The following is a 17,882-nucleotide window of genomic DNA, read 5'->3' as shown; positions in this document are numbered from 1 at the left end:
GAAGCACAAAATATTCCACATTATATTATTGCGCTACCAAGAGACGGCGCCATGCTGCGTTGCCAGATAAATCGGCTAAATAAAACAGATCCGAAAGAGCCCTATAGCAAAAATAGGGGTTTTAAATCAAATCAAATGTATTTTTATTACTGATTTTTGTTAATTATATTTTAAAATATCAAATATGAATTTTAAAATATTAAAAATGAATTTAAAAATTCATTTTTAATATTTCTAAAACTATTTCTTCGTGAATTGCTTTATGAATAAATTGATTAAATATTATACTTTAAATGGTGTATAGGACATCGATTTACATATCCTGTAATAAAGAAATGGTTCTAACAAGTGAAATAAATATTATAGCAACTCCTATTCCTATTTCCCATTTTCCTATTTCCTATTTCCTATTTTCCTATTTCCTATTTTCCTTTTTCTTATTTTCCTATTTCCTTTTTCCTATTTTCGTATTTCCTATTTTCGTATTTCCCTTTTTCCCATTTCCTATTTCCTATTTTCTTATTTTCTATTTTCCAATTTTCCTATTTCCTATTTTCCAATCTTCTTTCAGGTCACACCATTTTTGCTGAATATGAATTTGCTATTTTGATGGTTTCACTAATCCAAAAGATTTCCTTCTTTTAGGATGTGTTAATCGATGTCCAATACACCTTTTTAAGTTTATTGAATCAATGAATTCCAAAGGAATTCATGAAGGAATAGAAATAGAAACTAGGGAAGATAGAAATAAGTTCAGTAGCTGGGTCACACCATTTTTGTTGAATATGAATTTGCTATTTCTTTGTTATAGGATGTGTTAATAGATTCTCATGAATTTTACCAGAAACAAGAATATAAAGGAGAACGAAGGCCTACAAAATACAGAAGAGCTTTCAGTACCAATCTTGCACTCAGCAAAGCACAACCAGAAGAAATCGAAAAATGGAAGTAGACGAACAGCCAACACTTTCAGTAAACGAACAGATCGAGGCAGCTGCAGCATCAGGAGCAGCGGCAGCAGCGGCGGATGAAGCAGCATACAACTTGCGACCCAGGCCCAAGCTACCAGACGCCGACGACGCTGCCTTTCTGCTAGCCAATCGAAGCAACACCATCGTACACGCCTTGGAATAGCTGCCGGCGCCCCAAATTAAACCATATCCTCAACGAAAATTGGTATTCACCTTTATCCGAGAGATCATCGTAGACAACAACCGTCCAGCAGAACCGGTGCAGTCCGAAGAGAGTTAATCGACGTGGAGGTAGAGGTTATTGCTGAACGAATCATCAGCGATTGGAGGCAGTTGCATCAATCTTTGATGCATACGTCTCCTGCATCGCCGGACGAGCGCAGAAAAGAAGAGGAGGAGCCTACCCAAGGACCCGTGCTTCCTCCAATCCGAATGAAAAAGCGGTCGGCGTATACAACCGATCAGGAAGTTGAGGAAATAATGAAACATCAAGGCAGCTGGGACATCGTGGACCAGCAATCAGCAGAGAAAAAATCCAGAAGAAGTAAAAGCGAGGATTCCTAGCGTCATCACGAGGGACCGTTTGACGTGGAAGACAGCCTGCCGGGGCACTTACAAGAGCTACGGCGCACGCTAACACGTCTTCGCGAAATCGCAAAACAGGCCAGGCGAAACTTGGACCAAGTTCGCCGCTTAGCCTATGACGCTGACCTCATACAGATCGGCATCCAACAGCTGGTAGGCGAAAGGATGTTGGAGACGGACTCTGATTTAAAAAAAAGTAACCATTATTCTTTATTTGTGTAACCAAGACATGTATCCTTTACTTTTTACCTTCAAAAACTTTTGAGACCACATTGTATTACCTTTCATTTCCTCGATCTTGACATTTTAAAGTATAACCAGCTTTAGAGTACGAACTCTAAAAGATCAAAACAACCTTACAAACACTACGCAGAACAATTGCAGGAGAACAGAAAACTGATACGTGCAGAAACCCTCGATCGGAGACACGCAGAGACCAACAACGAAGAAAGCATCGTTTAAACATCATAAAAAAGGGAACCAAACGGACACGCAAAACCAATTTTTATTACCAACCCCCAGTGCACCCCGTAACCGTTTCCCCCCAAATCCAAATACTATAAACCTTTAGCACCCCCGCAAACCAAACGCTTAAAAAAATGAAAAAGGCAACACAACCAGGCAAGTAATAACCCTATATAAGAATACTGAACAGCAACGGCAAATTATCAGACCCCAACATGCAATCCAGTTCGTCACTCGGCAGAAAGGTAGTAGTTCTCATCCAAAATAAAGTACAAAGAATGCGAAATGGAAAAAATAGTAGAGGAAGCAATTACTAGCCAACAAGCCCCGGTGCGAACTCGAAAAATCGATATGACATATAATCGAATTGCAAGCACAGCAAGCTGGTTTGAAACCAGAGGAAGTTCTGTTAACCGCCTTATTGAACGCCTCAAGATCGAGAAAAACGTTAATATATTCAACCATCGAAATGAGACGCTCCTTATAATTGCAAGCCAATTAGGAGCCTATCGTTTTGCAAGTTTAATACTTACGCAAAAGACATCAATTAATATAAGACGAAAAAGGCTTCTCAGCGCTCCACTACGCCATCGAAGCAAATACGCTAAAAGTTGTGCTAGAATTGTTAAAAAAATGGCGCAGACGTGAACGCACGTAAAAGAAGGGAACACCCCCATGCATATTGCGGTCCAACTTAACAACACAGAAATTGGGAGAGCATTAAAGAAAAATCTATTTATCAACTCTACAATATTGAACAATGAAGGGGATAATGCACTAATATTAGCAGTCAAACTAAATTGAATGAAAATTTTAAATATCCTGTTAACATCATCGGAAACCTACAATAGTCAAGACAAAGAAGGAAAAACGCCATTGCATTATGCATGCATGAATGCTAGCCCTTGCATACTACACAAACTTTTAGACAGAACCTATGGATCCACCAAAGACGTTTACGGTGACATACCCCTAACAATTGCCATAAAATACAATAATGAAAGAGCAGTAGACATGCTGAGGCACAGCATTCACTTCGATGCATCAGCAAAGGATAATCAAGAAAATACGCTGCTTCACATGGCCTGCCGTCACGACAATTTACCACTTCTTGAAATAATATTCGCTCACACAACAAACTTCAACGCAAGAAATGTGTACGAAGAAACACCCCTTCATAATGCGTGCGCTTTCAACAACGTAACGGCAATTAAAATGCTAAAGAAAAATTACGTGGACAGAAACGCTTTGGATATGAGAGGACAAACACCGTTGGTCGTAGCGGCAAGCTTTAACTATACAGAGGCAGCAAAAGAACTATTCGATGACACAAACACGCCAGTCGAGCCTATTCTATTAAATGATGACATCAACTCGACAGATGTGATCCTCGTGAATGGCGAAGCTATCAATATAAGAACATGTATTCTCCTAGACGCTACAGACGAATGTGGAAACACGGCCTCACACTACTGTTCCTTTTTCGGTAATCAAGAACTAGCAAGTTTTCTCATCCACAAAGGCACGAGAACAACGGTCCTCAACAACGAGCAAGACTCCCCTGTCACCCTTCTGGCTAAACTGTCATGGTTACAATTGCCCTATATATACGGAGGTTCATGAACCCCTGCAGGAGATGCCGTGGAATGTACCAGAGATGGAGATTCAGCAATTTTTTCCAGATGAAGGACCAAGAGGTCTAGAAGATGACCTTATTTTTCTTTAAGATCAGATATCAAATGGTCAAAAGAGTAAGAATAAAGAAAAGAAAAAAAAGAGAGTGAAAGAAAAAAAAAGTAATACAGTTCAGTCTTGCGTCAACCCTCTTCTTTACAAAAACTAAAAATGTACGGTCGGGGACGCGGATATCAACTGATAAACAACGCAACAAGTAGTGAAGTGAACAATTCAATAAGAAATGAAGAAGAACTGACAAGTGAAACAGTTAGTGAAATTTGAACAATCCCAGCATCAATTTGGCAACCTGAGCTTTCGCCACCACGGCCTGTTTTAGAGACCGTGCAGCGCCTCACTGAGTGGAGTTTTCGACGGATGGAGGAAGATGGAAGAGCAAAGGAATGTTCGTCACCACCAACTTAATATTCCGGATACACCAAGAAGTCCGTCGCCCGTTTCCATGGAAGAGCAAGAAAATTACTTTCAGCCACCCAGAATCATCCCAATGGCCCCCGGAAGTCCCCCTCCACCTTACCATTACGGACGACATTTGCCTCCATCGTAAACGAGCTCGTCCGGGCTATTGATTATGACGACTGGCCAACAGCGCGGGAACTAATGGCTGCACTACTAGACGTCGACCCCCTCAATCGGCGGACACCATCCCCGCCACCCATCAGAGGAGTGGTGGGCGCGCCTTCGACCTCCCGGGAAGAAGAAGAACCAGTCGAAAAACGAGCAAGGATGGAGGAGATGGAGCAAGAAGACCAAGCCGCGTCACACGTCGCGGACCCAAACTTTGACTGGGGAACCATCTGAGTTCCTTATCTCCCCCCCCCCACTTCAGATCGGCCTAATCCCTTTTGTTGTTTCCATAAAGTTTTTTGTGTATTGCAATCCAAATATTTTGCCCATGTTTTTTTTTACCATATGTGTTTCCCTCTTCCCCATTTGCTCTCTCGTGCTATTCCTTTCCTCTCCTCCTCTGCGCGTTCAAATGCCACGCCTTCTCCTTCAACCTCTCCTTATCCCTTCTTTAAAAATCCCCAACTGGCCGAGGTAGTCATCCAGTAGCAATAAAATAAAAATAATGAGATAAAAAAACAAAAAAAAATGCATTTTTCTTTAAAGCCAATATATACCAAACTCCGTTGGACGGACTGCGATGCACCTGCTGTCTATTAATAATAGCCCTAGTTTAGCTAAACATATTTGCCGTAACATTTTAATCATCGATATGGAAATTGTTAATCGGGATGGAAAAAAAACAAAAAAAACTGTATAAATACTAACCCCAGCGACCAACACTCGTACTCAGTCACTCTCCACTCAGTCACTCTACCACTATTACTCAGTCACTCGACCACCCTTACTCAGTCACCATGCCACACCTCTCGTGGAATCAAGAACTGGCTGCCCAGATGATGGAGCACCGTCAGATGGGAAAAATTGATTTCGTCGGGGAGTTAATATACCCCGACAAATCAATCAACCTCAAGCTTTTAGACGAGGTCCAAGGCCTCTGGAACAGAACACGGAGAGTCCAACATCAAGACGACTACTACATCTACATGCCGATGGAGCTGTCTTACGAGGAATGTTTGGACACCAGCGTCAGAAGCTTTTACCTCAAGAACCCAGGAAGAGCCAACGTAGTATATCGTCCCGGGGACAACGTCAAGGTGGCGTTGTCGAAACAGCCAGGATCGTTCAAACGTTCCCGTACGTTTACCCTTAAAAACGAGCTCATCCGGGCAATTAATTATGACGACTGGACAACAGCGCGGGAACTAATGGCTGCACTACTAGACGTCGACCCCCTCAATCGGTGGACACCATCCCCGCCACCATCGGAGGAGTGGGACTGCGTGCCTTCGACCTCCCGGGAAGAAGAAGAAACAATCGAAAAACGAGCAAGGATGGAGGAGATGGAGCAAGAGGATCAAGCCGCGCCGCACGTCGCGGACCCAAACTTTGACTGGGGAACCATCTGAGTTCATTATCTCCCCCCCCCCCACTTCAGATTGGCCAAATGGAACAACTAGGAATAGACAAAAATGTGGCAGGGCAACGCACCTCATTGGACAAGAAAAAAATGAAAACCCGTTTAAAAGCGGGGTCAAAAAAGTAACAAGTACCATTCGTATCTTAACACCCTCAGAAGATGTCTACTGCTTACCGTGCCGCATTCTTTGCCAAGTATGCCCAGACGTTGATGGACCAGAGAGCGGCCGAGAAGGTCGTATTTGAAGGAAACCTCCTCTTGGAGGACGGCACCGCCGATTTGCCACGACTCACCACGGCACGAGAGGAGTGGAGGAGACAACGGACGCTGCGGAACCCCGACGGGCAAGAAGTTGAACTGTCGTCTGCGTTATCGGCGGAAGACTGCCAAAACAGCTACATCAGAGTTTTCTACTCCGCACACCCTAAAGCAAAGTCTGTCATCATCCAGCCAGGAGAGAGACACAAGGATGCCAGACGGAAGAGGTAAAGAACATGAGGACGCTGAACCTGTCAAAAAACTCCAAGACTGGAACTTTGCCAAGGAGATATTTGAGGAGATATTCGACATAGACCCGCTGAACCGCCGGACGACTTCCCCTCCACCTGAAAACTGGGATTGCCCGCCAACGAGACCAGAAGAAGATCAAGCCGCGCTTCACGTCGCAGACCCGAACTTCGACTGGGGCAATATCAGGCAGCTGCCACCAGCAGCAGACCTTAAACAATGAGTTCCTTATCTTCCCCCATTTCAGATCGTTTTGACCAAAAATGTTTTTTTATTGTTGTTTCCATCAAGGTTTTTTGTGTGTACTGCTATCCACGAAGTGCCTATGTTCCCATATGTGTTTCCCTCTTTGGCCGCAGCCCGCTGGCTGCCGCGATCGCCATTGGCGTAACCCAAAAATTCTGCCATGAGTAACTCCCGAAAAATCAACGATGTTCGTATCAACTGTGAGCCGTTAAATGGTGACAGCGTGCTCCACCGTTTCGCTAAGAACAATTGCTATAGGGAATTAGCAAACGTTTCGCCGGGACCTGGGGTAAATTGCCGAAACAATCGAATGGAAACGCCGCTGATTGTAGCGGCGCAGAACAGCGAAATCCGCGCCATCACATCTTTAACTGCCCTGGGAGCTGACGTCGACGCTCAGGATGCATACGGTAATACAGCGATGCACTATGCGGTTCTAAACTTTTCGGATAGGGCAATTGACTCGCTCGCACACGCGTACGCGAATTTCAATATATATTAAATTCCGTTGGACGAACCGCTTTGCATCTACTGTCCATTAACAATAGTCTGACGATTAGCGAGACAATTATGTCGAAATATTTTAAGAATTGATATGGGGATTGTAGACCAGGATGGGAACACTCCATTCATGGCTGCTGCCAGATATGACAGCCGTGCCGCATGCATTGCCGCGCCAGTCCTTCCTGACTTGGCGTAAGTCCGATATGACTCGGCGCGCCAGCAACATGCATATCACCCTTCTCATGTACCCATTAATTAACCCCCAGTATATAAGCCGCTCTTATACACATCTTGTCTCTCTCTTTTGTACTCCCGCTGGTCAACGCCTGACGTCAATACAGTTGCTTGCCTCTTTTCCTGGCCTTTGTTCTTCCCTGTAAGGCACACCTTACATGCATGCGTCAAAATGCGCGCCTTACATTTCATGAACGTGCCACTTCGAATAACATCGATGCAAATTAAGTAAAAAATGAACAAAATATCCAAATATTTTTGTAAGCCTAAGGGCTAAGATTTCGGCCCGGGAGAAGCACTTTAAAAATATTTCCGTTATGATGAAATGAAATACTTTGAATTTCTAAAAATATTCTTTTAACTTCAAATTCAAGAAAATTCAATAAACTTGATTTAAGTTTGATAAACTTTTTGAAACGAGTTTGAAGTTTGCTTGAACCTACAATTTTTTATTGCAAAAATTGTAGGAGAAAGCAAGTACTCCTGGCTTCAGAAAAGTTAACTAAACACTAAAAAACAAGTCACTCAACTTTAAATGGACACAGTCTAAACATTTCAAGTATCGAAGAAATTAAACAGTGAAATGTGTAAATGTATGTTGTGGACGAAAGCTCAACACGAAATGTGAAACACAACTGAAAAATCGTCGAACTTTTAGGAACTGCAAGAAAGGGGCGTGTCAATTCAGCAGAAACGAAGAAAATGTAGAATTGCTATTGGTTGCTATTGGTAGGAGATTTATCGTGGATGCTTTGTGGGCGGGGAATGGCAATGGTTCTATGCCTGACTATAACTGTTGTCCTGAAAAGTGTAGGTCTTTATATATGGCCAATATACTGGTGTACCCGAACTAAAGAACAAAAACAGATGCTAGAAGCATGGCGCACATAAAGAAAATATAATGAAATGCTTCAAGCTGTTTGTGACGTAGTGGTAGGACTATATAGTCTGCGCCGCTAATTGGGAAAAAGCATAAACATTATTTTTATATTTTTGCGTTTTTGTTTACTAATGAAGTCAGATTTTTGACAAATTTTATTGCACGCGTTATGGTAGTAGCCCTATTTAATTGAATTGAAATGAATGATTAAAATCACTACGTTAATTCTTGATGAGGTGCAATTCAGCGAAATTCCATTATGTAGATAGGCAATATATATGATCTTTGATAGGCCTAGTCTTAAAGTTTATATATTTATATCAAGACACTTCGCGCACAGCCAATGTCAAACTTGGTATAAAACAAATATAAGGTATTTGAGTTTTTTTAACAAACATTCAATTAATTTGTTTGACGGGAGAATATGACACGAAAAAAAAATAGTGAAGAACTATTGCCAAGTCTTTTATAATATATTAACGCTTAAATTGTAATAAAGATCTGGGAGGTTTTCTATACTAATAGGGCTGTATGTTCGGGAATATGCTGTTATTGCATACATAAATGGCAAATATAGGCCTACATGTAATTCATGGCTCCTGCCAATATTATAATTATAATAAACGAAATAAATACTGTATATTTTCAACTATTTAGTTGAATTAACATTTCCGATGTAATAATTTTGGGACATTGTTGAGGGGATGGGTGGGTAAATGTACTTGATGGTGCTAGCTATAGATATAGTAGATAACTTATCGGTGGCCGCCTTTTTTTGAATTTTTTCGATTTGTTACGATATCAAACCGTCGAACTCTCCATTCCCGCCGTAGTACTTTGAAGTGATTAGGCCGGTTTGACAGCCTCCCCCCCCCCTAGCAACGTCTCCTAGACAGTATTTCTTAGAGAGTTATATAATAGCGGTATCTGCTGATCTCACTTCTAAATGTTGCAATCGCTATCGTTTTTTAGAGCAGAATATCTTCGTTATGTAATAAGTGTCGAAATTGAAATAGAGCTCTTTTTTTCAAAATATGAAAACAATGCGCGAAAATGAAACTGTTGGTGCACAGGTGCTCGTCGCTATATCGTGTTTTTTATGTGTCGCTACTCGCTAGGGCTTTTCTTCTTTTTATAAAGTTGGTTCTTCTCTCATGAGATATCACAAGAGACTGCAAAAGATTTCCACTGTAAAGCTTTCCAGCACGTCAATAAAAAAAATAAAAAGGCCAGTGTACCAATCCACGCCAATCCAGTCTTATGGTTTTTGGTTGGCGATATTTACGAGAAGTTAAAAGAGTGTGCGCGAGTGTTTCCTTTCCTGAGGTTTTACCTCTTGGGACAGCAGCAAAAAGATCTTTTTAAACACAACTCTAAATTAAATTCCCATGAGTGCAGAACTCGCAGAACTCCCTGCTACAGAATACCCGAATACCGGACCTTTACACTAAAAAAAACATGTGCAACTTTCTGTATAGCCTACCTTTAGTGTATCCAGGGGAAAACGAACTGAAGAAACCAGACTCTTTCATGGGCTAGGTGTTGGAATATAAGCGAGAGGAAGAAAAATGCAAAGCGTTTTCTAGAGAAAAGCTTAAATCATTTCATTCATTGAAACGTTAATTATAGCTGTACAAATCTTTATCTCAAACAAAACGCACTAATTGGCTTGTTATTAGCTTAATTGGGAAGAGCGCCGTGCCGAAGTCATGAGTTCGATTCTCTTACTATAGCCGAAATCACGAGCGCCAAATCTCTTGTTATTGTTATAAAATGATTTGATTATTTTGAATATTTACCTCCTAGGTGAACGTTTAAATTTCGTATTGCATTTACGACATTAAATGATTTTTTTACTATAGTTAATATCAGGCCTATAGTAATGAATTTAATCATTATTTCAATCGTTTAGATTCATGCGCAATGGTCTAAATATATATAATATTCGCGCAATGCGACCGATTTGAAATTTCCTGTTAGGCTAACAAACAATAAATTTATTGCTGCTAGATGATGGTGCTTAGGGTGCTTATCGTCTCTCACGTTGATTGTTCAATATCTTTCTTTTGGTAAGTTTTTGTGGTGGACAACCGAGTATTATAAAATTCCCCTAATATAGCTGGCGTGGTTTAACTGTTTTCGTCTTGCTTCAAGGGTATTATATATTGCGCTGGAACAGCATTCGATCGTGTTTCTTTTTGCCAGTTGGCTGACAGAGGTTAAATTTTGCCTGCTGCGCACATCACATTGCAAGACAGTAACACTTTTAAAAAAAGGAAGGGGGAGCATTCAAATATTTGTATCACAATATCTTCAATAATCCAAGGATAATAATAATAATTTGATGAAAAATGGACGAAATGAACGAACGATGGGAACCATGCAGGAAATTTTGTTCAAGGGCAAACCTTTTTTTTTTCAAAAAATTCAATGAAATAGCTCATATAGATTTCTGTCAGCATCTGGTTTTAACTCCCAACAAACCTCTAATAAAAGTAATAAAAACAACAACAATTTATTTTGAGAATCTTGGCGGCCGGCTGCTTGATGGCCGCGCCGAACCAGCAGTATAACTTTATATATAGCCTATTTAGGCTTTTTCGGAGGAGGCAGTGCACCAGCAGCAGCATCAGTCATTGTGAGCCGAAAATAAAAAGTATTATGTTATCATCAGTTTTGGATACGGTTCGTATGGTTGAAAAATATATAACGGCGTAGGATACTACGGCGACTTTGGTGTTAACGGAGGTGGCTTTGGTGACATCGATATTGGAATCGATTCAGATTATTAACTAAATTCGCCCAAATAAATAATCGTTCACAATTTTAAAATACATTTCAAAATTTTAGCCAAAAACTTTTATTCTTTTTCCAGAGAACAGTCACGATTTTTTAAGTTTAAATTATTGATTACAAAACAAAATAAGGTGAGAAACATATACTGATCGGAAGAGTCAATAAAAAACCCTCGGGCGCCCTCGGGCTTATTTTGGACCAACGACACGGACCATCGGTTGAAAAATGTGAATCCACAACGACACTGCTGGTAAACTACGATTATTTAATCGTTCTTGCACTTCAGCTCTTCGAAATGCGACACATACTCCGGAAACGGCTCGGGGCGGGCGTAAGTGGCGTGATCCGTGAGATCAGCGATTAATGGCCCGTTTCGTCACTTATTCCGTCGCTGTCCTCGTCAGCACGGCCGACGGCTTCGCAAAGTTTCCAACACGGGCGGAGATCGCTGCTCAATTTCCTCTTCTTCTTGGCCGTTTTCTGAGTCAGCTGGCCATCAAGTCATACATGGCTCCAAATAGGCTGGAGCTTTAATTGTTTTCGTCTTGCTTCGGATATCGCGCTGGAAAAGCATCCGGTCGTGTTTAGTTGGCTGGTAGAGGTTGGTTTATGGCCTGTGGGCATCGCATTACAACGTACAGTAAAACTTTTATTTTGAAAGAGAGGAGCCTTCAAATTTGTTTATACCACGATATCTTCAAGAATCCCAGGGTATTTGATGAAAAAAGGCTGTCGGCTGAGCGGAAGATTGGAAATGGACGAACCGAATGGTCGTTGTTGATGACTTTCTCGTCCAATTGCGGATTGAAATTCTGTTCCGGAACGTTAGTCAACCTAATAAAAGCAAAATTCCTTTTAGCTTTACGTTTGAAATGATTTTTACGATTATTCCGGATTATTTTAATACGAACACCAGACGATGTTTGGCCGAGCCTTGAGCATCCTTCATGTCAAATGTGCTGATTGGTTTCATCTGTAGAAACGTAATAAAGAAACGAAAATCTCGCTGGCGATCCTGTTCAACTTGGTATTGTGTGTTTTTGATCCGATCGATGGAACGTTGCAGCCATTCCGGGAACTCGTCCAAGACCACTGGAATTATTTTTCAGAAATATGTGTTGATAATTAGGGTTGACGTAATAATAGAAAAATAATTACCATCTCGACTGTTGTTGCTCTTTGACGACGCCAAGAGTTTTATGGCCCACGTTTTCAATTTGTCAGCCGTGCCTTTAACTAATTTCGTCTGATCTCTAATAAAGGCGAGTGCCTGTGGATTTTAAAAAATTAAATACGTTTGATGTCAAGAATTGGAATACAAATTTGTTGTCGTATTAAACCAGCAGGGCTTCCAACACTCCTCTTTCATAGAGGCGCTGTTGTAAGCTTGATTTAACAGCCTGGCCAAATTGTCATATAGAAAACCGCTTAGTTTTTCCGCCGGCATCTGTTTTAACTTCCTAGAATGTTAATCAAAATTTTGAACTTAAAGTCATCGGAAAACGTTTTGTAATGAATGAACCTCGGACACAGTCTGGTGGCCGCCGAACCAAAATATCCAGTAACTAGTCGGTTTTCTCGGAGGCAGCCCACAGTCATGAGTAACAACGATCCCTTTGTGATATATCGACAAATTTGAATAAATAAAATAACAGGAATAACAATGGCAACAGTTTCTCAAATATTAACTAAAAATTTCGAAAAAAAAAACAATTTTAATAAAAATGCGTGACTTACCGGGCCACCAAGTCCAGCCATCCAGCTTAGCCCAGACGATTGTCCCCAGTCGAATAAATTTACTGGAGGCTAACGTCTTTTTTGGCTCTGCGACTTCACTTCCATTTCCAGTTGATTTTCCTTCACTTTATCTGCTGCTGTTGCTACCGATTTTGTTATTAGCCATCTTTGGCGGAAGTTGAATTGAATCTTAACCAAAACTACCGAAACTGTCAAAACTCGCACTGCATGACTTCACTGCCCGATTACGACCCGTAAACTGCACTGAAACCCTTTTATTACGTAAAATGCGGAATTTCAACTTTGAGGAAATTGCACAGTTAACTTCTCTCCTATCCTAACCTAGCATCAACGCTTTTTGAAAAGTTAACGACAACAATGGCGTCTCGCATTTGCCGTCGGATATCAGTAGAGAGGAAATTGATGGGAACAAAAGAACACGATACGGATACAGCAATAACGTCACTGCACCATTTGTTTCATATGCAGTTTCAAATCGTAGAAAAATATTGAAGCGACTGTTTACGGATTTACTAAAACTCATTACCAGAAAATGTATCAGCAATTTAACTTAATTAGCATTTCAATGCTCTCCAGTGTAACGTCGAATTAATGCACAAATGAATAAATTAATGAGCACCGATCTGTGTCGAACTAAGCTCTTTTAGTGTCATTAAGTGCACCATCGATCAACGAATAAACCTATGACGTATACTTTACATTTTTAGAGAGGCTGAAAAATATAAATCAATTGATCGCCCCAAGATGGGTGAACAATCGGAAAACAAAATATGATGGGATTTTTAGCCAAAATGTTTCAGCAAACTTCAACAGATATATCCATCAACTAGTTATATCACCCAGCAGACAAATAACCCAAGCTCCGACGACAAAATGGACGCAATTTAACCAAAAAAAAAAAAAAAGTAACGCAATCACGTCAAGTGAAATCTGCTCCCAATAATTCGACGCTAAATGTCAATGTGTTGACTAGGTTTTTTAATTGAGCCACAGCAGCGTTCTAATGGCGCCATCACCTTTACGCTTTTTCGTAGCTTGTCAATAACAATCCGTGTAACAATGTCTTCACAATTTGCTCAATAAATAATACCGGAAGTATGCGAACACAGTTTAATTTGATGTAAAGTGCGAACTAATATCAATTACGAACTATAAAGCACAAAATAAATGCCAAATCCTGAAGACCAATACCGTAGTTGATTCCCTAGACAAATTTATTTATTACCAAAATACTGGGGAAAAACCTGAAAAATTTCAAAGAAACGCAAAAATATCAGCAGTGCGGAATATCAGCGTGTGACTGCCCGACACTATATCTAGATTTGCATTTTTCATATGAGAAATAAGACTAAGTTTACTTGATGACAAGAAAGCCAGTTTAATATTTAGTGATTTTTATAATAAATAAAGATTATATTTATTCTTGAAATATAACTTATTGATTCAGGAATTAAATTTTATAACCACATACCACCCAGAGCATGTCTGAACAGATTTACACAAGTTAATTTAACTTCATTCATAACAGATTTACACAAGTTAATTTAACTTCATTCATAACAACAACGCTTTGTGTAACTCCATTCATGCAATATCTACCCAAAATTGAAACAACCCGTTTATCAGTTGTGTTTTTATCCAACATAAATTTATTACCATATTCGAATCCTACATCAGTTTAGGTCACATATTTTCAGACGAAGTAGTCGGGTTGATCTCATCCATCTGAAACTGAAATTAAGAAAAGCCTGTTAATTGTGATGAACATTTTGTTAGATAAACGGAGATTTTACGTCTAAGTAACTAGACAAAACATCAGAGGTTAGCACTATACTAAAACACAAAGTCATTTAACCTACTGAATTCGAGCTAACATGTACCAAAATGAGCTAATGGGAAGTAAAGTGCAATTCGTTATACTTTTATTAAATTGGAAAACATCTGACACGAAACGCGCCTTACGGACACCATCTGAAAATCAAAGAATAGAATCGGTTATCGTTCTTATGACTTATGAAAAATGTACAACCCAATTAAAAACAAAATCAGCAAATGACAAAATGTCTCTTCCATCAAGAAATCAGATGACACGCACGAATAAACATCATTTTAATACGGAAACCCACCGCAAACAGGAGCGAGCGACTTACTTTCCAAAATGGATACCCGAGCCAATGGTGTTGCTTGCCATTATAATTTCCGACCTGCCAAAGAATTTAAAAAATTAGTAAGTGAAAAACGGTTCAGGCAATTAACAACTACAAGTCAGCATCAGATAACGATTGGTGGTCTATTTTGTCGTCATTCAAACAGTCAAGAGTAGCAAATAAAGTGTTCATCATTCTCATAGTTTTACAATAGTAAAGTAACCATTACTTACCAATTATAGAATGGATTGTACCCGTTAGGAGAGAGCCCAATTCCTAAGAAAAATAAAAAAATGTAAGTAAAAACAGACAGAAATATTTTATGGTAAAAGTGTTCATTTCAGATTTGCAAAATTTTTCTTCCTCAACATCAGATGACCTATGCTATTGAATCATCATAAATCAAAATTGTTTCACAGATTTCAATATAAACATTACCCGAGTTCTAATTGGATGAAACTAGGACTTCAACAAGGTACACCAGTACCTTCATCACAGGAAACCTATAAATAGAAGCTTGTTAATAAATTTCCCTTTTCAAACACGGAAATATGGACAGGCTTGATGAAATAGAGCTGATAAATATTTCCTCCATGATATTTCAAGTTAATATTTTACGTCAGGATTTGACTCAAGAACACAGTTTAACCTAACTTACTTCCAATTTGGTACCACAAGATTCTTTACCTATTCACAATTCACATTGATGGATACATAATCAAAAGCTGTGCACCAATCAAGACCTAAAATAAAAGTCTAAATTAATCAAAACATGAAAAAAAATCAATATCAGTTGACACACAACTAGGCTCATCAGATAGGAGCGAAAGACTATAATGCAAGATGTCTTCACAAACATTGAGATTGAATGTTCTCATCATAAATGTGTGGTAACTTAAATTAACTTTAAATGTTCACCTACATTTTAATCAGGAAGGAATTCGCCTGCGGACACGTCGGTTTGAAGATTGCTAGGATAGTGGATGCATTTGAAAATTACAACCACGTTGTTTGCCTGAGAATCTATAGTAACAAAAGCTGGAGTTTAACGGCATTTACAGAGATTAGCACATAATATCGTTAATTCAATAATTAATTTGGAACTGAGATTTAATCAAATTAAACGATATACTTCAGAATTCAAGTTCAAGTAACCTAATATTTCGGTAACATGGGGCAAGTCAAGTGAGCAAACAGACGAATCAGGATTCGTCTGTTTCGTCTGTTTCGACTGATTTTGCACTTGACGGGCCTGATCGGTCTGATCTTTCTTTTGACTGAAGAGCAACGTTGCCATGTTTTCTTATGTTTAACGGAGTACTTCGAAGTTGTAAAAGTTGTAATGTGAAAGTCAAATCAAACTTTAAAACATTGAAAATGGAGGAACTACCCATGATTCTTACTATAATCGCAGAAATGCTAACAGATGAAGATGTAGAGATTCAGGTGGGTATTCAAGAACTTGCTGCAATGTTACCTCAACGCGAATTATTTCTTGAACGCAATCGGGGGCCGACTGACTTTGTCGGTATCACAGAATACGTTCAATATACCGTGAATAGGTATACGGCTAGATTATTTAAGCAACATTTTAGGATGTCCCGGTTGGCTTTTCAAGTATTACTATGCTGGTGTGTTTTCCTTGTTCCGAACTAACTTGTAACATTTCTAGGAGTTATTGAGACGATTTGATACCTTCCCCGAGGTTGCAGAAATGAGATCTTACGTCCCCAATGACGTTAAACTGTATTTAACTTTATGGACTTTGGGCAATCAAAATTCATTTCGTGAAATTGGTGATAGATTTGGAATGCTTAAAGGTACAAAACATTAAAAATCAGTACTGGCTGTAGATTTCATACGAATTTGAAATCAAATAGGCGATGCTCATTTCATATTCCTAGCAACTTGCATCATACTCAAGAATCATTCAGCCGATTTCATTCATTGGCCGCAACGGCATGAATTACAAGAGATTAGCGAACAATTTGCTCTACCTTACTCAATTGGTAGGTTACGTGCCGATGCCGCTAGCTATAAGTTTAGAAAATGAAATGGCTGAGAAGCATATTGTGAAATTCTTGATTCTAAAATAACAATCATTTCCCGTGATTTTTATTTTTCTATAATTTATTTCTTTTCAGGTATCGTAGACAGCACCTATATCAAAATTTGCCAACCCTATGAGCATTTTGCAGCATACACATGCCGAAAGAGTTATTGTGCTATGATTCTGCAATGTACTTGTAACAAAAATTTGAAGTTTACAAGTGTGAGTACGGGATGGCCAGGGTCAATGCATGACGCTCGTGTTTTTCAAAACAGTGCGATCGGTAGACAAATACACCTAATACTAGAAGGTAACTAAAAATGTTCCCGACCCTTATCAAATTTTGAGTCGATTTCATGTTCCCGTAGAAAAATTGATCAAAATCGTGACTTATTCTTGAACTATATGTATATATATGTACTTCAAGAATAAGTCTTACAAAAATATTACTATAAATATATATATAGTTTATGAATAAGTCACGATGTAGCAAATTATAAGTTACGACAAAATTGTAATTTCTTATTGTTAGGTACGAATTATCACATCTTGGGAGACCAGGCCTACCCACTTTCTCAATATTTATTAAAATCTTATCCAAAGAGAGGATTAAACGAGGTTAACTTTAAAAATGAACCAATAGCCCTATAAATGTATTAATTCTAAATTTGCAGTCTCGCAGGCTTTTTAATCGTACACTAAATTCTGATCGTTCGAGTATAGAACGGGCATTTGGCCGATTGAAGAATAGCTTTCGTCGACTGAAGTTCTTACACATGATGCGCCTGGATCTTATTTCAAGTGTGATTTTTTCTTCATGTTGTCTACATAATTTCATACTTGAAGTTGATGGTACTGACGAAGATGACGAATACGACGTAGAAGAAGAAGAAGAACAGGAAGATGAAGATTTCGACCGCAACGAGCCATTCAGTGGTAAAGTGAAACGTGACAGAATATCGTCAATGCTGGAGTACTGACATCAGTACTCCAGCATTCTGTCCATGTGCTCGAATGTACATTTTGTAAGTCAAGGAGAAACGAAAAACCCATTACA

General features: G+C 39.4%; 1 protein-coding gene and 1 long non-coding RNA gene across 3 annotated transcripts; one reads left to right on the top strand and one right to left on the bottom strand.

The window, feature by feature from the left end:
* Positions 1 to 2,912: 2,912 nt before the first annotated feature.
* On the top strand, positions 2,913 to 3,644 carry LOC124200548 (serine/threonine-protein phosphatase 6 regulatory ankyrin repeat subunit C-like). The gene has a single exon (XM_046596816.1). The coding sequence runs from the start codon at positions 2,913 to 2,915 to the stop codon at positions 3,642 to 3,644; it is 732 nt and encodes a 243-aa protein (XP_046452772.1).
* A 7,279-nt stretch (positions 3,645 to 10,923) lies between these two features.
* LOC124199331 lies at positions 10,924 to 15,950 on the bottom strand. Of its 2 annotated transcripts, XR_006876782.1 has the most exons (13): positions 15,908 to 15,950; positions 15,698 to 15,798; positions 15,463 to 15,518; positions 15,214 to 15,278; positions 15,009 to 15,051; positions 14,779 to 14,832; positions 14,549 to 14,599; positions 12,608 to 14,359; positions 12,393 to 12,484; positions 12,029 to 12,330; positions 11,782 to 11,962; positions 11,558 to 11,704; positions 10,924 to 11,484 (listed from the first exon to the last, which is right to left on the bottom strand). It is a non-coding gene; the product is annotated as an uncharacterized LOC124199331 (long non-coding RNA). The 2 variants fall into 2 exon arrangements; XR_006876783.1 differs by lacking the exons at positions 15,698 to 15,798; positions 15,908 to 15,950 and having other exon boundaries at positions 15,434 to 15,467.
* Positions 15,951 to 17,882: the final 1,932 nt, after the last annotated feature.

The sequence above is a fragment of the Daphnia pulex genome, chromosome 8 (genome assembly GCF_021134715.1).
Source record: "Daphnia pulex isolate KAP4 chromosome 8, ASM2113471v1".
NCBI lineage: Eukaryota > Metazoa > Arthropoda > Branchiopoda > Diplostraca > Daphniidae > Daphnia > Daphnia pulex.
This window is presented reverse-complemented; position numbering and strand designations above follow the sequence as displayed.

What these genes read in the sequence shown, in the direction of transcription:
- LOC124200548 (XM_046596816.1), top strand. Translation starts at nt 2,913, where the DNA reads ATGAATGCTAGCCCTTGCATACTACACAAACTTTTAGACAGAACCTAT.